This window comes from Danio rerio, chromosome 5 (assembly GCF_052040795.2).
Source record: "Danio rerio strain M-AB ecotype USA chromosome 5, GRCz13ab, whole genome shotgun sequence".
In the NCBI taxonomy this organism is placed as follows: Eukaryota; Metazoa; Chordata; class Actinopteri; order Cypriniformes; family Danionidae; genus Danio; species Danio rerio.
Window position 1 is genome coordinate 37,996,252 of NC_141025.1, and position 21,187 is coordinate 38,017,438.

Sequence of the window (21,187 nt, forward strand, 5' to 3'; positions counted from 1 at the left end):
TTAGATTGGTTCAAAACACATCTAATTCACTTAAACCCGATTAATAATAATTTAATAAAATCAACAACTAAATTAAATTGTTTAAAATAAACTAAATTGAATTATGTTTAATTTAATAGAGGCCTAAATCATTTTTTTCAGTGTAGGCCTAGTTTGTCAGTCGGTTAATTTAATTCAACATTTCTTTCCGAACTAACAGAATGGCAAAGTAACATCAGGGTTTAGAGAGCTCCAATGAAGATTTTGCAAGGTTTAAGTTCGCCGTCAGTCTTTGTTGTGCGGAGCACTTTAAACTGTCCATCAGTGCGCGCGCGCGCGCCTGTCAGTGCTGTGGAGACGCGCGCGCTGGCGGAGGCAGCAGTGGCGCATCTCGCACACACACACACACGCACATCCTCCGCTGGAATAACGGCTGCTGAGGATGTGAGCGGCTTTCGGCCTCGACACCGGCCAAAGCTTCCGTTTTCCCATGACAAACCAATGCGAGAAGAGAGCGAGCGAGCGTGAGACTAAACGGTACAGGGCAGCGGAGAGATCCTCGCTATTATTATGAGAAAAGAGGACGGGGTTGTCGGAGCCGTATTTGTTTTGCTCGCGGAGATGAGGCGGGGGGTAGCGAGTCGCTACAAAATCGTTGGGCTCCGGCCAAGCATTACTCCGTTTTAGCACAGATATATACCGCCGTGCTTGCGTTTAAGTCGTCAACAGACGCGTTTGTTCGTTACGGATTGCATCGCAGAAAAATAATGCAGCTGTCTCGAGGACATCTGTGAGATTTGCGGACTGCTGTTGCCGCTGCCATGACAGACGCAGGCTTTACCGAGCAGGCGGAGTGAGAGAAGCTCGGCCCCAGCTGCAGCAGCACGGCCGATGAGGGCTGCGCTTACCGGGGGACAATAAATCTGTAAATACTGTTCGCGTTATTCCTCTTTAATCGTTTGCAATCTCAGGGAAAATGTCCTCTCGATCTGCTTTAACGTCTGCGAACGACCGGAGCACAGATCATGTAAGTATCATCGTCTTCTTCATTTTAAATCAATTATTATTTTTCTCGTTGCAGTAATAATAATAAATGGTCTGAATTCTCAGTTTTCACACATATCCTACAACGCCCAGCGTTTAACGTCAGGTGCACGATCGGGAACGAATATCTGCAGCTCATTGCCTGCTATCGTTCATGGGAGGATGGAGAGGCAGGGTACAGTGGCCCATGAACGCGTAGCAGGTTCTTTGGCAAATTGGGCCGCATCCTTGAATGTGCAAAGCAGCAAAAGAGGCGCTGCGAAAGGCGCAGGCAGGCAGCAGAGCGCAGGCCATCCGCATAGTGTACACATCAGCGCATCATCTGCGCACGAGCACCGCGCTCACTCCCAGAGAGCGCTTCTGCTTCATTGGCAGAATGTGCGAGAGACACGCTAGGAAACGCTTTCTTTCTGCATATTAGCGAATGAATGTAAGCATTCGGGGCTCCAGGGAGGGTGGCGTGAGGATGGCGGTGATCTGCCGTCTCGGTTCGCCGACAGTGTCGTGCTCCACAAACAGACGCACTGACTGCTGGTGTAGTGGCCTAGCAGTTCTGCGACAGCACATTACAGTGGCCTTTATAAATGACCTAGACGTATCTGTTAACGTTGCTTTAGTAAGTTTTTGCAGTAAATCTAAAACAGTTATCATTTTTTAATCATTTAAATGATAAACAGTTAAATCATTTAGTGACAAGTAAACCTCTGTGCTAATGATGAAGATGTGCAATATGGCTGATGTTTACTGCTTGAATAATAACTATTATTGAAACAAAATCCATCAATTTATTTCTACCTACTGTACATGTATAAGCCAGATGCCACTTCTATACAAAATGTTCAGCTTATCCAATTTCTGTAAAAGAGGAGGTTTGCATGTCCACTGTCTGCAGCACATTTGTAATTGCATTGCATTGGTATTTATTTGACATAATTTAAATACAGTTGAAATATTGTGAAATATGTCTAAAATTTTAAAATATTTGTTTTCTTAATTTGACTATACTTGTAATTTTTTTTTGCAAATTCTTCAGCAGCCTTTACAGTCACTTAATTTTTTATAACCCATGATTGATTTGTTGCTTACACTCTTAAAAAAGGTTCTTTATTATTTTACTCCTTTAGATGCCAATGCTAATTTAAATAGTAGTTACAATTTCAGTTGGTGCTATCTAGTTGACCTATATCTACCATTACCAAAATGCCAAAAGACATTTGAGCAATTCCATGCAAATGTCAACCTTGCCATGATCAAAATTAGGTTTTCACCACATTAGCAAAGCCGTTTCTGTTTTTTTTTTTTTTTTGTTAGCAAGTATTTTACAGTACTTTAAAAATACTAAAAATGTCTCTGTCAGTGTTTTCAAACTATTATATTTGATTGACCAAAGTCACACAAGTGCCAATTTCACATCTGTCACATCCATAACCGAGAGATGTCACATCCATAACGAAGCTTTTTTTTCTTATAAATGCAAAAATGTAAAATAAAATAAAATCAATCATGTTTTTTCTATAGTGAGCCAACTCTTATCCTTTTAATTAGCGTTGTTTCTTTTGGTTTGTGCAGTTTAATTCACAGAATGTCTAGTATGTGACATACAGACAGGTATTTAGGATTCAGTTCTAAAATATTGTGCATGATGCATTTTGAGAACAAATTCTCTAACCATAGTGTACTTTACGTTATAGGGACATGTAAAGATGCTCAAGAAGTTGGCCTTGTGCAAAATGCACAAGTATATCGAAAATAAGTCAGTGAAAATAAATAAATGTTAGCCAGAACTAGACTAACCCAACAATGTCCTGTCATGCACTGTCACAACAGGGATTTACCCATTTGGTAATTAAACAGTCTTTGCTATTACCTTTAATATTTGGTATAGTTGCTGTTATATGTTTGCTGTATTGTGTGTATAGGACAGTGTGCATAGTGTGTGCGAGGTGGAGCAGGGCAGGGCATCGTGAGTAATTTATTCAGCCCCCGAGCTGTAATCCTGTGGTCAGCGGTGCAGATGAGAACCTGGACATGTTTTGATTCCTGCGTGAGCTCCTTTCTCCCCTCTCTAAGAGGGACAGTTGGAGCCCTTCAGTAAACTTTACCAGATGTTGGCCTGAGTGTTCAGGGCTCAGTCGGTTTTAAATGTGCTAATCTAAATAGAAAGTTTAGTTTCAGCTGTGACAGACTAAAACCTCTATGGCAAAGTAAGTTAATCCTGTATTACAGGGCAGAATTACTCACATCAGTTCTGACCTCCGCTTTTCCCCACACGTCTCATCATTACATGAGCATTCTGTATTTAACTGATTTCACTCATCATTTATTTAGGGTTGAGCACGTGTTTGTATGTATACATCTTTAATTATTGCTATTATGATAAGCAAACAAAATGATCTTTTATTTGAATTATTTTTCTGTTTTTTTTTTTTTTTACATTTTCAACCCTAAAAAATCACACAGGCAAAGGAAGTTATTTATTTTTTAAAATTCAGTTTTAATTCTGTTGCTTAAACACCAACTGTTTATCTTTTATTGTGTGTACAATCAGACTTAAATGCAATTTGGAAATTTTACATGGTTTGCTGTTCAGATGTCATGTTCTCAGGACATAAATATAATCAGTCAAAATTAAGTTCAGTCATTTATTTTTTCAAATTCAGATTTTACAAATTGCTGGTCTGGTAGACTTTCCAGTCACTGTTTTATGTTCACAATATGCTAAAATGTTAAGCTGTTTTATGACATCCATGTTGTTGGTACAAAACAGATGACATAAACAAAATACATCATACATCAGGCATCAGATGCTATTGCTTCAGCTCTCCAATTTTTTTTTTTTCAGTTTCAGTGCATCACTAGTGAACAAGGTTTAAGCAGCACGACTGTCACTGTTCTTTTTAGAAATGTTCACACTATTCAACCAAAATACTACATTAATTACTAGTAACTTTAACAGTTGTGCGGTCCATCTGCATGAATCTAGGCTGATGGGTGTGTGTGTGTGTGTGTGTGTGTGTGTGTAAGAGGCTTAATCCATTAAATGAGGATTTAATTCAGAAATGTGTTTCAGTCAGTACAGTAGCTTTAGTCTCTTTTACTACAGATATTAAATTAACTACTTTCAAATTTTACTTGCTTTTACCCCATCTGAGCTAACTTGTAATTTGGACTGGAGACAAAAGTGGGTTTTCTTATTTGAGGCTATTTTTTTCTTCCATCTGATTGTTTTTGTATGCATCGAACAGCAGCTTAAAGAGGCTTTATGTAAGATTTCTTTATGTATTAATTAAAAACTTAAACCAGACCTTCCCAAACATCATAGATTTGATGGACGGACTTAATTAAAATTTTACTCATTAATTTACACTAGTCTCACATAGCCATATTTATAGTTTTAGTGTTTATAGTTTGATTTAATTAACAAGTCTTCTTTAGTTTGTGTCTTCTTCTTTTGGAATTCGTCATTAAAATAGAAATTTATTTATGGCAGAAAATATATTATTTTGTAAAAAATGTGCCGCATTTAAGAAAGAAAATGAAAGGGCTCTTCACCTTAAATTTGTTTCAAATGAATTTGGTTAAATCGTGACTAAATCGTTTTGTGAGAGTAGTATCGGGAATAGTATTGAATCCTGAGTCAGATGAACTGTTACATCCCTTGTGTGTGTGTGTGTGTGTGTGTGTGTGTGTGTGTGTGTGTGTGTGTGTGTGTGTGTGTGTGTATATATATATATATATGTATATATGTATATATGTATATATATATATATATATATATATATATATATATATATATATATATATTATTATTATTATTATTATTTATTTATTTTTTTTCACAAATAAAATCTCAGTGTTTAATTTCAATAATATCATGTGAATTGCAGAATTTATGCAAATCTATTCAGATGCTTTCTTAACTTTTGTCGCTTGTTATTGAAAGGGAAGCGCATATTCACATATTTCTTATCATCTCGTCGTTCTTATCAACATGTATGGATGCTTGTTAATAGTATAATAGTAATAATAGGCAATAGTAGAAGTATTTCCAACTTCTTTTTACATCTAAGCACAGAAAGAGAGCCTAAGCATGGATACATTTCACATTTAGTGTTCTGTACGATACGCGCACACAAGTACGAGGCTGCGGTTCACTTAACAGCCACTGGTAACACTAATAACAAGACTTTTTGAAGGGAAAGTTCACCCAAAACCTTTTCTCACTATTTTCTCACCCTCAATCGGTTCCGAATGTTTACAAGGTTCTTTCTTCTGTTAAAAACAAAATTAGATATTTCAAGAAAGCTGGAAACCTTTAACCAAGCTTCGTTTGTACAGGGCGGGCCATTTACAGTTGAAGTCAGAAATATTAGCCCCCTTTTGAATTTGTTTTTCTTTTTTAAATATTTCCCAAATTATGTTTAACAGAGGAAGGACATTTTCACAGTGTGTCTGATATTATTTTTTTCTTCTAAAGTAAGTCTTATTTGTTTTATTTCGGCTAGAATAAAAGCGGTTAATAATTTTTTAAACACCATTTTAAGGTCAAAATTATTAGCCCCTTGAAGCTATAATTTTTTTCAATATTCTACAGAACAAATCATGGTTATACAATAACTTGCCTAATAACCCCAACCTGCCTAGTTAACCTAATTAACCTAGTTAAGCCTTTAAATGTCACTTTAAGCTGTAAAGAAGTGTCTTGAAACATATGTAGCAAAATATTATTGACTGTCATCATGGCAAAGATAAAATCTGTTATTAGAAATTAGTTTTTAAAACTATTATGATTAGAAATGTTTTGAAAAAAAATCTTCTTTGCGCTAAACAGAAATTGGGGGAAAAATAAACAGGGGGGCTAATAACTCAGGGGGGCTAATAATTCTGACTTCAACTGTATATAGATACACCTTAATAAACTTTCACAAGAAAAACAATGGTGTGCTTAGTTTTAAACGTAACGTTATTCTTTCATGAGTTATTTACAAACCCCTCACATATACTAATGTGCCACAAACAGGACATTAATATCACCAACCATTCCCATTTTATTAAGGTGTGTCCATATAAATGGCCCACCCTGTATTTAACAGATTAAATAAACTTATAAAGGTTTGAAACAAGGGTAAGTAAATGAAGACAGAATTAAAATTTTTAGGGTGAACTATCTCTTTAATTCTACTTATAGCCCCCTTAAACCAATCTGTTTGTTACACATTGATGTTAATTGCACTTAATGAATGTTCTTTGTGTCTTCATCTAGCATGCGTCTCTGGTGGCGAGTCGTTCAGAGAAGGGGACAAATGTGTCGAGTCGCTCACTGGGTGCGAGATGTCGTAACTCCATGGCTTCTTACTCAGACGAGCTACCGCACATCGGAAACTACCGGCTCCTTAAAACCATTGGCAAGGGCAACTTTGCTAAAGTCAAACTGGCCCGCCACATCCTCACAGGCAAAGAGGTGAGAGCAAGCGACTGTTCGAGAGAGAGTTTACATAGGTAAAACCAGTAACGCTTGATAAGATGTAAGCACAGGAGCTGCTGTATTACATCTCATACTTATCAGAACATATGTGAGCTTGAATGCTTTGGGTGGTGTATTTTTAAAGTGGTCCAACTGAAGTGTGAAGTTTTCCACACCCACGTTAGCTTTTTATAAACCCAAGCTGATACAGTGTGATTTTTTTTTTTTTTTTTTTTTTTGATGAACTTCTTAGTGGGCAGCGGAGAGGTTTGATAATTAGACAATTATAGGTGTGATGATTAAACTATCATGCTGAAATTCAGCTTTCGAAACGTTTAAAGCAGTAGTCTCAAACCTAATTCCTGGAGGGCCACAGTTCTGCAGAATTTAGCTCCAACCACCTCCAAATCACACCTGCTTAGTAGTCTTTAGTAGTCTTGAACACCTTGATTAGTTGTATCAGCTTGATTTAGGTTGGAGCAAAACTGCAGAGCTGCGGCCCTCCAGAAATTGAGAGGGATAGTTCATTATTCAAAGGGATAGTTCACCCAAAAATGAAAATTCTGTCATCATTTACTTATCCTCCACTTGTTTCAAACCGGTTTGAGTTTCTTACTTCTGTTGAACATAAAGGAATATATCCTTAAAATATTAGAGAAAAGGTTACATAATATTATAGTATTTTGTGTTCCGATGTAAGTTTCCAACATTCAGAATATCTTGTTTTGTGCTCAATGGAAGAATAAATTCATAAATGTTTAGAACTACTCGAGTGTGAGTGAAATACTGAGGAAATTATCATTTTTAGGTGAACTGTTCCTTTCAAAGTTCTAGATCTAATAAAGTCGTTTATAAACTCTTGCACAAATAATGTGTGGCAGGAGCCACGTTTACAATTTTGACGACCGTATTTAAATGCAGAATAGAGTCCCCACTAGGCATGAGCCGGTATAAGATTCTGACAGTAGGATAACCTAAGATAAAAATATCACGGTATTGTGGTTACTGCTCTAAAATATATCCTTTTTAAATGTCTGTGTAAAAAAAAAAAAACTTTTTTCCAATTTGAAAAAAATATTTTATTTTTTTGAAAGATTGATGATATTTTGGAGCAGTAAATATGTCAGGCTAAATAATTCATATGAATCAATGACTTCTGCTGTCTTCATTTGAAAACAGATTTCTTTACAATTTAAACCAGTATCTTTGAAAAATTTTCCTGCTGGAGATACTGTTGTAATAAAAAATAAAATAAAATTAAATTCTATTTTCAATTCAATTCAGCTTTATTTGTATAGCGCTTTTACAATGAAGATTGTGTCAAAGCAGCTTCACATAAATGGTCATAGTAACTGGATCAGGGTAGTTTAGTTTTTAGTGTTTAAGTTCAGTTCAGTTTAGCTCAGTTCAGTGTGGTTGAAGTCATTACTGAAGTCATATAAAAACAAATAAAAAAATCTTACTCATACCTTAAGAACGGTAATACAGAAAATTTAGGCGGTTTTAAAACCTTGACTTTTCCAAACCCCGGTATACCTTGAAAACAGTTATCTTCCCTTTGCCTAGTCCCCACAAAATGATAGTTGTTTGTTTATTATGGAATAAACTCACCACTCCTAGACCCATAATGGCTGACACAACTGTAGTAGCATTGTGGCTGTAATCCAGTAACACAGATGCTAGCATTTTGTGCTCTCTTTTTGACCAAATACATATTAGTTAGCATATTTTTTTAAAAGAATCCCCATGTTTTGTTTATTGTGTTTAAGCTGCTAGTAACAGCATGTACTCTGTCTGAACTGCACAATATGAGTTGCCCCTGGACCACATGGCTGGTGGGAGCAGCTACGGTAGACAGACTGGCATGAGAAATTGCGAATGAGTCAAGACACATGGCTCTGTCTCTGACTAGCGCCACACAAGAAGAAAAGAGACATAGACAGAGTTCAAATGACATCACTGCATTAACAACTAGATTTACAGTTCACTTCTGTACACAAAGCACATTCAATTAATACTTTTGTTCACACTTTGAATTAACTTACTAACTTATTTATTATGTACTTGCATAAAAAATGCAACATACTAACTGTGTTCTTATTGGATTGTACAACACTTATTGTGCTACTGAGGTGGGATATGGGTCATTTTAGGCACAGTTTTTGGTGATAGAGGCTGCTTTAGGGGTGGATTAAAATGTGATGATGGATAGGTCAACTGTTAATATGAAAGAAATTAATATAATTTTAACTATTTAATTATAAGTACAATGTAAAAACATGTATGCACATACTAAGTGTATTGTACCAAACCATTAGTTTAAATGCAAGTACATTGCAGTTAAGGCCACTTGATTTAAAGTGAGGCCGTAAATTTTTTAGTTATCACTACCTGGATGCAGGCGGTTCATTCTGCTGTGCCGACGCCTGATAAATAAGGGACTAAGGCAAAGGAAAATGATTGAAAGGATGCCCGATCAGGCTAAGGATGGCCCTTCAGATTATTGAGCTAAATTAATTTTAAATACATTTTCCAAAAACAAAGCATACATTTTACATTTGCACATCATGTTGTGCAATTTGTTTATTATGCATGATCACTATAAATGTATTTGCTATAGACACACTGCAAAGCAGAGATTTTAGAATAGCTTTCTGAGTGATGGAAAATTGAGTTTAACACTAACCAGAACTCTGAATCTAGGTGCCCACATGAAAATAAACGTTTTAGCAATTTATTGTAAAGTATTTTATAGTGTGTATATATAGTGTATTACAGTACTTACAAGATTAAATTCAGTACTGTAGTTTATTAGGTGTAGTATAATATTAATACTAATACTTCGTTAACATGGTAAACAAATAAACTGTAATAAATATTTTAGTACACTTCAAATTTTACTACAATAAAACATGGTGTTGTTGTATAATATTATAGGAAACATAAGCTTGTTTATATTACTATAGTTGTTGTAATACCGCAACAACTCTAGAATTGTCACAGCATATTAATTTAAGTACTTTACTATAGTCTGGTTAAAAAAAACATGGTAAAAACATTTACTGTAAATGACTATAGTAGTTCTTTCATGTGGGTATACTTTTAAAATCCTGAATTTTTATCTAGAATATTGTTTTGCCATTTTCTTATTTTCTCTTCTGTGATATTCTAATAATGAAGTCAGCTGTATAAATTACTGTTTTTTTTTATTTTTTTATAAATTGTTTTATTCAGCAAGGATGAAATAAAATCAAGGTAAAGACACTTAACAGCTTCCACTAAAATATGAAGCAGCACAACGTTTTCAACATTGATAAACAAACAAACATTAGAGATTTTGAATATTGTAATGATCTCTGGAGGATCGTATCACACTCAAGACTGCAGTAAGGAGGCTGAAAACTCAGCTTTGCTATCACAGAAATAAATTCTAATTTTAAGTATGTTTAAATATAATAAAAGTATGTTTCACAATGTTACTGTTTTTACAGTAGTTTTGAGAAGTAAATGCAGCATTGGTGAGGATAACAGACATGTTTATTTAATTATGTTATAGACATACTCTACCACACTGACATGTAGCTTTTGAATGTTTAAACTGGTTTCCAGTCCCTTCAATGGACACTCCACCTTTTGTTTGGAAATCAGCTCCCCTAGAGTTAAGCAGTTGAATTTTACCGTTTTTTTTTTTTTTTTTTTTAATTAATCCATTCAGCCGATCTCCATGTCTGGCATGAAGTAGGGTCTGTCTGCAGACTGTAAGACAGGGGCATAACATGAAGGAGCGTAATTTTAGAGGTGTAAATTGAAGTTATGGAGACCCAAATGTCAAAATTAAGTTTTCAGCAAGATGGCGCTGTACATCAGTTATAACACCTACCTTATTAATGTCTATATCTACCACAGACCTAAACCCAACCATCACAGTTATTAACATCTACACCTACCACAACCCTCAACAACCATCACAGTTATTAACGTCTACACCTACCACAACCCTAATCCCAACCATCACAATTATTAACATCTATACTTACCACAACCCTCAACCCAACCATCATTGTTATTGACGTCTACACCTTCCTCAAACCTTAGCCCAACTATCATGGCTATTAATGTCTAAACATTACCCCAACCCTTGATCTAAACATCACAGTTATTAACGTCTACACCTTCCCCAACCCTAAACCCAACCATCACAGTTTTTAACGTACAGAAGTGAGTTGCAGAGGTTTTCATACTTGACACTCTCACCATTGTCTGGTTATTGGAAAGGGGGCGACACCGAATAAGGTAACTGTCATGACAAAACGAATGACGAAGTCAGCGAGTGGAGTTGCATGGTGGAGTTGGTAAATGAATGAATATAATAATATATCACATAAATAGGTTGTGGATACATTTTGAGAAAACTCAACATTTGGTGAAAATGTTCTTTTGTAAGTATTTTCACCATCTTGTTAACAATATCTCGTTTTGACCTCACCTGCTTCAATGGGATCTTGATAACTGCAAGTTATGCCCTCATCTGCAGATAGATCCACTTGCTGGCAGAAGCACTTTTAGCTTAGCTAAGCATAGATCATTGAATCAGATTAGACCATTAGTATCTCTCTCAAAAAAGTTGAAAAATAATTTCAATAATTTTCAAATTTAAAGTTTGACCCTTTTGGATTTACACTAAGAATGATGAAAAACGAAAAGTCTCTGTTTTCTGGGACAATATGTCTAGGATCTATACTCTCATTCTGGTGCAATTATTAAGGAATTTTCTGCTGTACAATGGCTGCAGCAGGTGCAATGATATTACACAGCACTTGAAAATAATCCCTAGCAATGTAACTACATAACTGTGTTGCTTAATGTCTTTGTAGAATTGGGCCTGGTAAAAGAAACCTATTACTAAAGCTTTCCTTTGAACAAATAGATTTTGACTAAAGCATCTGCTGATGAATGTCAAATGACACTATGGCAGTTAATAAGCCTCTAGAAAATGTGATTGCTCATGATTAAATTTGATTTAAAAGCCATGAGAATGTCTTGAAGCTGAAATCAAAAATTGTGCTTTGTATCTTTAGGTTGCAATAAAGATTATTGACAAGACTCAGTTGAACCCAACCAGCCTACAAAAGGTAAGAGTGTGTATTTAAATGTGTTTTAAACATGTTCCACTGCCGTATTGCCAAGCAATGTCATTCTAACATAACTATTCCAAAAATATTCTCCAGTGTCTTGAAAATCCATGCATGCATTTTGAGCTCCTAAAATTGAACAGGGTATTTATAAATGTAAGTATGTTGATCTAGGAGAGTGTGCTGCACTTGGAAGTATTGCAGTAACGTGTGTCTGTGTTGAGTCTGCGCTCTCTCTCCTCTGTACGCCAGTGACTCATCTGGCTTGTAATTATCTCCGGCCTTCATTCCTCCCACTAAAACCCACCGCTCCAACACTGCTCTGAGTTTGAGCATACATCAAGATTTATATTGGTTATTTACAAACCTGTGCTTGATATGCTTCTGGCTTTGAACAATCCTGTTTTCACACATCTGAGTGGCTTGTTACATTAACATTTTAACTGGTATTATAACCACCTGGTTGACCTTTTATCCATAAGTTATCGTTTTTATTTTAATTGCTTATTACTTATTATGTGTCAGAGTTGTGTCAGTATATTATTCAATCCAAGATAAGGGTCAAATTTATTATTTTCAAGGATCTAAACACAGCACCCTTTGTGTGTTGCACTATAGTGGCTTCAGCAATGGACATACGTGATTTTTAAATAGACAATCTTTTTGACCATTAGAGTTACAGGATGGGTGATACGGCATGAAAATCATGATTCATAATTTTAGCCTAATTCTTTGTAATGCTGGTTTAACTGGCAACGTTGCGGCAGAACAACAGCATATACTACTATGACAATGATCATCTCAGGTAAAGATTATGTGCTTTAACTTGTATTAAATGCTACTAATGTGAGTTTAAATTCCATAAAACGTGACATTTATTGCCATACTACTGAAAGCAGCATAACTAGCAAACAGTTTTTAAAAAAATCACCTATTAATAATGTTAAAGAGGTTTAATATGTATTAATTAGATTAAAAGCATGTACCATTTCATTAGGAGTGCAGTTGCAGATATTTAAAAGTTTCTGTCATGTTGCATCGAGTTTGATGTAGAAAGACAAATTACTTGTCGCTGGAGTCTAGTTGTGTGTTGTCAGGAGACAGTGTAAGAAAAACAAAGCTTTACTTGATAACTTTAAATGAATGGATTATTGAAATGAATTAAAAAGAATAGTAGTCAAATTTGTCAAAGAGAAAATTTTTATAGATAATAGGGCTAGGCTGATAAACAATATCAAATCGCAATAAAATGTGTATCAATAACAATGAAAAGCTCTGGACTTTTTAACTCTATATTGATCTAAGAGCCAATCACAAGGCAGAATTGTGCAAAAATGAGAATCTATAAGTGTGTTGACATTAGAGATGCAGCTAATTTTTGGCGGCCACTAAAAATAGGTTTTGCTATTTAAATTACCCTCTTATTTGTGGTTTCAGTCATTGTTGGAGTACTCTTTAAAATCTGGAAACATCAACAATTGATATTGAAATATACACTGTTATCATTCAACATGGAAAAGAATTAATCAAGATTGCATTTTTGCCATATCGCCCAGCTCTAATACATAATACAAAGAATATTGCAGATACACATAATATATAAAGCAAACAAAAGTTGTTGTTTTTTTCAAGTACAATAGGTGCATTTAACAGTGGCATTTAAGAAATTCAATGAACAAATTTAAAAAAAGTTTTGTTATTTTATCAATATTAAAGGTGTAGTTGAACCAAAAATTAATATTCTGTCATTGTTTACTCAGCGGTCTTTACGGTTTTCCATAGTATTTTTCCTTGTACAGCCAGCTCCTGTTTGGTCACCCATATTCTTTACTACAGTACAGTATATCTTCTTTTGCATTTAGTACTAGAAAGAAATTGATACAGATTTAGGAGAAAGAAAGTACTGAAAGAATTGACATTTTTGGAAGAATTATGCCTTGAGGACAAGCAGCAGCCTGTTCAATTGGTTTGCTGTCACTTTAAGATCTTTACACAATCGTCAGGCATCTATTTTTCTCTTAAAGGTGCAGTAGGTGATTGTCTTCAGAAACATTTTGTGTGTTGCTGGTTGAAAGTCTCTTCACATTCCAATAGTATTGATTGAAGTAAGTGATCTAAATGTGTTTATATGTATTATTATATTTTGGGTAAGGCATAAAACTAAAAAATGTTCATCCAATTAAATAGAGTCGGGCCGATATCTCTCATAATTCCGATAAGTAGCCCAAACTGTCTGTAAGCAAATGCAGAATTGAACAACTACGCAGTCGTTTGTACGCAGCTCCGCCGTTTGTGCATTGCACAAACTTGAGAGAGAGAGAGAGAGAGTGAGAGAGAGAGAGAGAGAGAGAGAGAGATCGGTACAAACCTGCTGAATCAAAACTTTTTTAAAAACCTTAATCATGGAGTTACCTTTGCAAGCTGGAGAAAGGTTGACACCATGGCTAAAGGATTTCTTTAAGACAGGTAATGTTATGTTTTAACAGGTAATGTTATGTCGCTAAACACAAGTAAATAGCGCTGTTCCGCCTAGCCTGCTTTACTGAGGTGAAGATGGTTTTATATTCACATCACATTGGTTCATTTTTGAACAATGACGACCAGTGACACTTTCCTTATATTGTGTACCATGCTACTCTGAATACTCTCCCTGAAATAGCATGTCAATTTGGCATAGTAATGAGTGTAATTCCTGCATGCCGCCGGACAAGCACTAGTCGCTTTCTGGACGGCAGGGAAGGGAGTGTGATTCAGAGATTTATGCTAAGCTGTTAGCATTGTGGAAGATCACCAACTGCACCTTTAACTAATACTGGTACTTTAGATCTAATAACCAAATATGTTTATATGTAAATCTTGTGTGGTTTTAACAGTTTTAGCACAATCAGATCTAAAAAAACAAACAAGCTGTTTAACGGAATTCATGCGTCCTATCATACACTCGGCGCAAGACGTGTTTGCCGCAATTTGTTGCTATTTTCAAACCAGCGTGACCCTAATTTTCCAACACGTTGTTTAAATAGCAAATCTATTTAAGTTTCTTTGTGGACTCATGAATGTGTTAGTCTAGAAAAGAGGTGTGTTGGCACGTTGCTATTTTGAGGAACTAAAATAGACTTGCGCAATTGACCAGCTGACCACTGCAGATGATCTGTTTAACTTTAACTGTTTTGTTACTGGTGAAGTGTTCAGTTTTTCCACTTATGAAGTCTGTAATGTAAATAGCAAATGCACCATGGCGTGATGCAACTGACTCTTAAAGGGAATGTGAGATGAGACTCTAATTGGTTTAATGCACGTTATGCTCAAAACACACCCATTACTTATGAAGAGAATAAGCACAACCCTGTTAGACCATGCGACACAGCGCAAACCATATTTTTCCATCCTTAAAGCAAAAGTGAAATCAGACACGCCCTTAATGCTTTTGTGCCATGCACTTTAGACTTTGTGCCTAGATCGTTAAAATAGAGGCCCATAGGGTGTGCGTTCATAAAAAATGTGCGTGTGCAGCATGCAAATGAATTTTTAACACGTGCAACTAACATACTTTTGTCATTAAGACAGTGTTCCTGCGGGTCATGGAGTTTCTGGAATATCATGAAATTTTAAAAGGTCTATTCCAGACATTGAGAGTCAGCTTGTAAGATTTTTTTCCTATTCATGGAAAATCAAGGATTTTTTTTATTTGTCACTTTTAAATATTAGTTTCCATTTATCAAAATGTAATTGTAATTTTTTTATATTAAACTGTTTTCATGCTTATTGTTATGGCTAGTCAAGTTTCTGCTCCATTTTATTCCTTTCACGCTCATCAGTTGGCAGTCACTGAAGTCAAATGCAGTCACCAGACTCTACCTAATAACTAAATTAAACATGCCAGTATAATATACATGTTAAGAGCTTTGGCTTCAAAATGACCACATCAGAGAATGGGGGTTTAAAAAGTAGACAACTGAAAAGATAAATGTAAAGTTACAAGATCTACTATTAAGCTATTACTTTGCACACTTTGCAGCCACCCGAACATTAAAATTATCCATTATTATTAAAAATGTTATTATTTTAATATGTCATTTTAATAATATTGAGCATAACAGCAGCCTAAATGCAATGTAAGGTCATCTTCTTAGTCAATGAAAGTCATGGAATTTGATATCTGGCTTAAAGTGGGAACCTTGTTATGAATAAGTGCAGTATCCTGCCAGGATAACACTTCCACAAGACTAATATTTGTTAATCTAGTTTGTCTTTGATTTGAAAGTATTTCACATTTTGTTTACTGAGAAAGAGGTGCCAGAATTGCCATAGATGCAGTCAGGGCCGGAGTGGGACTCCTTTTCAGCCCTGTAGTTTCAAGCCTGAGACCGGCCCACCTCAGTTCACGACTAACTATATTAAAATAATGTAATTTCCAATTCAGTTTCTAATGACACTATCAAGTCTTTTTCAAGGAAACAGCTTCTTTAGAACTTCAAATGTTTTTCGTAAATATGAGAATATTGAAGGCTAACGTTTGCTAATTTTCCAACACTATTCTTTAAAACATCACAATGTCCTTTCCTTCAATATCTGAACATATATTCTGTGCGAACCCCCTATAGATATCCAGTCAATTGTAACGACGGTCACACACAAAAAAAAAAAAAAAATATGTACACCTACATAAGTAACCCAAACAGTATTATATGTCTTAATACTAAAAATAAAAAATAAACATTATTATTTAGGCGAGGTTCAAACTCAGGACGGCGACGTTGTAACACAATGTGCTGACCACTGGACCACAATGGCGCTATTATGCTGCTGCGTTTGGAATAAGAAATAAGTATTGCACTGTTACCTGCAAGACTCTTTTAACCACAGTATTACTTTCTATTGATGGCTTGAATGGACGAATTATGTACCCAGAGCTACTTATGGTTGAATTTCCTCTTTAAAACGAACGATATGGGGCAGTATGACACAGTTCCTTTTCTCGCTGACCAGCTGACCGCTTACCTCAATATGGACAGCTTTTTCGATGTTACCAGTTTGTCCGGTTAGCTTGACATGTACGTCAGCAGTCTTGAGATGCAGAGAGGAGTTGACCACGACATGGGTTGAAGTCAAGGTGAATAATGGTTCCAAAATGCGGGTAAAACAAAAATAAAAACTAAAATGATCTATTAAATAACGTGGTAAATAACAAGGTGAAAATTAGGTAAAATGTGGCTTTTATTTTTCTGGATTTCTTTTTAAAACACTATTGGTTGGGTTTAAAGGGGGCGAGGGGGGTGGAGGGATTGGTTGTTTGGTCAGTCAGTAAATCGGTCAGTTGACAGGGACCTTTAGTGGATTTACACAAGAACAGTAAGCACGTAAGTGGCACTAGCACAAGATATTTTAGATCTCAACTGCAAAAAAGTTGTAGTTCTTGGGACTTATTTTGCTCTCTCTAGAGGTATATAGGGATACGCAATCAGAATGAGCCTGGGCTGGATTAGTTCAGATCTTAAAGACAGTTAATATTCAGTAATAACATCAATTTATGACCACAGGACATTTTCTTTTATAACAAAAAATTTTACTTTGGATTGACTGAATTTTGACCTGATATAAGCCCAATATTGACTGTATTGGTCTCGTTATTATAAATTTGCATTATTTAATCTTTCATTTCCTGTTTAATTCTGTGAAGCATCTTTGAAACGACCTCTGTTGTATAAAACGCTATAAAATAATGAAGATGAATTGACTGTATTGCCGCGCACGGTTGAGTGATGTTCATTTTAATCCAGCGTCTTTTGACTTATTGCCCTTTCACTTTAAATCTGGCCACAGGAAATCTTGTTTTCAAAGTGCATCATTTGTTTGTGCGCTTGGTGTATGTGTTGGAGAGGAGAGGTCGACAGCTGCGCTTCTCCACAGGCTCAGAACATCCCACTGTGATTCAATCCCGGCTTTGTAACACACACACACACGCACACACACAGTTAACTGTACGCAAACTGTAAACCACCCTTATTGCGAATAAGTCACGTTTGGCTTTTTGAGCACTCATATGGTTGAAATGAGCTGTTATAGTAATGCTGGAATCACTGTTTACTGGAGCATTTGTCAGTGTGTGTGTATCCTGTCATGTTTAGTGTTGCTTTTTAGTATTGCAGAGAAAAAAGCTCAGAGATTTTGTCTACTTTGCATGATATAATTGTTTATATAATTTACATGTTATTTACATTTATGGATTGTTTTGTAGTTTAAAGTTTATATCTCTGATCTTCTACTGTCACTGTATTTCTAATGGCTGGTTATATTTTTAAAAATTTAAGTTGGCTAAAAGATTTCTTACCGCTTTCATTTCCTAAAGGGGTGTTCCAAGGTGTATTTTTAAGGCTTGGTTGTGTTTAAAAGATGCAAAGCAGTGTGTGCTCATGCTTCATTTGTAGAACAGCACGTTGTTTTTACATATTTCTTACTTTGATTATATACAGCTACTCTTTTTTTAAAAAATTGATTAAACTGGGGAGTCCAGAATTATAAATAAAACAGTAAGGGAATTAACATCCAAAATTAATCATGTACATTAAGTATTTTTTTTCAGCAGTTGAGATGTCTTAAGCGCTTTGGTATTACTCTATATAGAAGGGGTATCATAAAAATTATATGGTTTTTTTTAGATCAATGAAAAATAGTTTACAATTTGGTACAGTCAGTAGACATTTTGTTTTTGAGGATGTGGTACTTTCCAAATAAAATAAGATTTTTTTTTGTTATTTTGTCCATTTCCAATAATCCAGAGTTGCAATCCATTAATAAAACCATTTTATCAGTTTTTTTTTTAAATAAATGTATAATACACTTCAAAAAGTAATAAGGAAACTTGGGACCAAAACCGTTTTGTATACAGCTACTCAGCTAAAAGTAAAATAACTGTCATATTTCTAAAGGCTCTGATTGGTCTGCTAGCATAATGTGCTTTGATTCGCGGATTGGCTCCACATCACCAGGAAAAACATCACACCCCTACATGCATGTGCTGTGCCTTTGCTGTGTATATACTATCAGTCAGAGTAGCTGTTAGCTGTATCAGTTTGAGCCAGAATCTGATAGAAAATGGCACAGAGGACACAAATGAACCTCACGCCTGCTCTCTAAAATAACATCCGACAATTGTCTTTTACAAATATTTAGAATAAGCATGTGTAAGTAATATAAAATGTTTAGCACTGAACTGGAAAAGATTCTGGAAGCTTTGTCAAATGCTAGCTATATCTTTTTTTTTTATAATTCTCTGGAACATAATTAAATTGTAAGCACTTCTCTCTTTGTGTCATGTCTTTTGGAGGCCCAAATACAGAAACCGAACAAGCTTTGTGGAAATAGCAGCATTTGGAAGGCATTTTAGCTTTCTCTGCTACAACATTACAGCGCCTCTGGCCACGTCCCATTGCTGTCTGGAGTGTGTGCCATATCGTAGTGGACCACCCCTTTTAAATTAGCATTAATATTTGCAAAGAAGTGTTTGCATTTCACAAAACAATATGTAACTGAACAAAACACAGCAAAGGCTGTGAATACTTACAGTATGTACATGTGATTTTTCAGGGTTTTTATTTTTAATAAATTCGCAACAATTTCAAAAGATTTTCAAAACATTGTCATTATGGGGTATTGTGTGTAGAATTTTGAGGAAATAAATGAATTTAATCCATTTTGAAATAAGGCTATGGCATTAAAACATGTGGAAAAAGTGAAGCACTATAAAGACTTTCCGGATGCTCTTTATATCAAAATAGAATTTAAATAGTAAAATTCACAAAAGAAATTTAAGAAGTTTGCTGCATAAGAGGATGCCTTGTGTTGAAGAAAACCTTCAAATTATCCTTTTGTCATTTTGAGAACGAGGCCATGCAATAAAAAAGACAACACTAATGCCATTATGAATGGACAAGCCTCTGTAAGCCTTTTATAGCAGATTTATAATTTTGATATGATTGACAAGATTAGATGTCCAAGCTCCTAAAGGTTTGATTAAACCTCTGTATGCATTTTTAGCTTTGTGCATGGGTGCCTTGCAGTGAATTAAAGAAATAAGGGGTGTATGGATGCTTCTGAATTACTGAACACACTCCAGAACACTGTGAGATATATTATGGGACATATGCAGATTGGTGCAGCTGCAGGGGCTTTTAAACAGCAACAAGAAGGGCACTGTGTTCTTTTTGCAGACGGAAAGAGAACAAAAATTTTACTGAACTAAAACTTTACAGATGCTGAGTATATCTGAAATTTCTGTCCTGCTTTTCTATCAACATGAAGTGAAGCTGAATGATGATGGTATTGTCATGCTATGGTTGTTTTATAGCAGTTTACATCATTTATTGATACTTTCCTTCTTGGAAACAAGGTGATATAAAACACTGTCAAGTTGACACAACAGTATGGCTTCAGGTTAATGATGATGATGATGATGATGATGATAAGAAAATCTATTTATTTTAGCATTAGTTTATATGCCATTGCTATCCTGTTTTCCATACCCTCTGAAGATTCATTCTGTAATGTTATTTCTTCTTTTTTCTGTTTTTGCAGCTGTTCAGAGAGGTACGGATCATGAAGACTCTACATCACCCAAACATTGGTAAGATGCACTCAAATGTGTGTACTTTTCTAATAAATACTTGGTAGTATGATGAACTAAAGTTATTTAAATATAAACTTTCTCAAGGTATTTATTAGGGCTGTGCAACATGGGCAAAAGAAACCGATCCCGAATTTCTTGAACATTATTGCAATTTTGATTTTAATCACGATTTTGACACACACACACAACGTTTTACATTGTGAATCTGCAACATTTTCCCAAAGAAATACAATTAGATCTTTATTAAGGACCTGTGAGTTGTCTCTAAAACAGGATAAAAAATTAAAATCACCTAGTAAAGGTGTAACAAATTGTCTCTAGAACAACATTATGGCAAAACAAATAAATAGACTACCGAATGTGTATGTGTGTGAGTGTGTGTACGCGCCGTCAAACACAAGTAGGCTCCTATTTTCTGCTTGACAATGCTAGAAGTAGTTGCGTGTACTTTTGTACGTGCTCACAGATTCTTTTTTTTTGCCATGCATAGATCCTAGACCTCTTTCTGATGCTGCCGTGAAATAGTCTGTTTACATATCGCGTCTTTTGCACGCTCAAGTTCATTATTTTTAATGAAAGCAGCAGGCCTGCATGCGTATTGGCAGTGATGCACGCGCGTATTCCATGCACACCCAGTTAAAAACATCAATACTTTTAGACTGCTGCAAGCGCACTGCGAGACACGTAACAAGAATTGAGCAATCAGCTTCATTTTTTTATATAGAAATTACACATTTCGGTTGACTAAATACCTCAGAGAAACACAGAACACCCAAACACCTAGTACATTTTCATTTTCTCCATAACTAAAACTTGAATCGGAACTGCAGCAATCTTTTGTTAGTTTGTCATCCTCTGAGACAACAGTTGATAGACGCAGTGCAATGACAAAGAAGCACTAACGTAAAGTGCGTTGAATGCTGAAAAAATCCACGCACCTCG

The 21,187-nt window shown here is 35.4% G+C and overlaps 2 protein-coding genes and 1 long non-coding RNA gene across 12 annotated transcripts in view; 2 read left to right on the plus strand and 1 right to left on the minus strand.

The window, feature by feature from the left end:
• Window positions 1-21,187, plus strand: part of slc8a2a (solute carrier family 8 member 2a) — a 155,362-nt gene that overhangs the window by 47,331 nt on the left and 86,844 nt on the right. The gene's annotated exons all lie outside the window — the stretch shown is intronic.
• Window positions 1-21,187, plus strand: part of mark4a (MAP/microtubule affinity-regulating kinase 4a) — a 76,008-nt gene that overhangs the window by 30,125 nt on the left and 24,696 nt on the right. For 4 of the 9 annotated variants that reach the window (XM_087253755.1, XM_087253756.1, XM_087253751.1 and 1 more), the window contains exons 1-4: window positions 281-1,006; window positions 6,287-6,484; window positions 11,566-11,619; window positions 20,194-20,242. In XM_087253755.1, coding sequence (XP_087109881.1) covers window positions 956-1,006; window positions 6,287-6,484; window positions 11,566-11,619; window positions 20,194-20,242 — 352 coding nt within the window. In that variant the 5' untranslated portion in view covers window positions 281-955. Of the gene's footprint in view, window positions 1-280; window positions 1,007-6,286; window positions 6,485-11,565; window positions 11,620-20,193; window positions 20,243-21,187 lie in introns of those variants that run through there. The other 5 variants (XM_087253757.1, XM_087253758.1, XM_087253753.1 and 2 more) reach the window with 2 other exon arrangements.
• LOC147844058 (uncharacterized) lies at window positions 6,727-12,782 on the minus strand. Its single transcript, XR_015491517.1, has 3 exons — window positions 9,199-12,782; window positions 7,302-8,968; window positions 6,727-6,799 (listed from the first exon to the last, which is right to left on the minus strand). It is a non-coding gene; the product is annotated as an uncharacterized LOC147844058 (long non-coding RNA).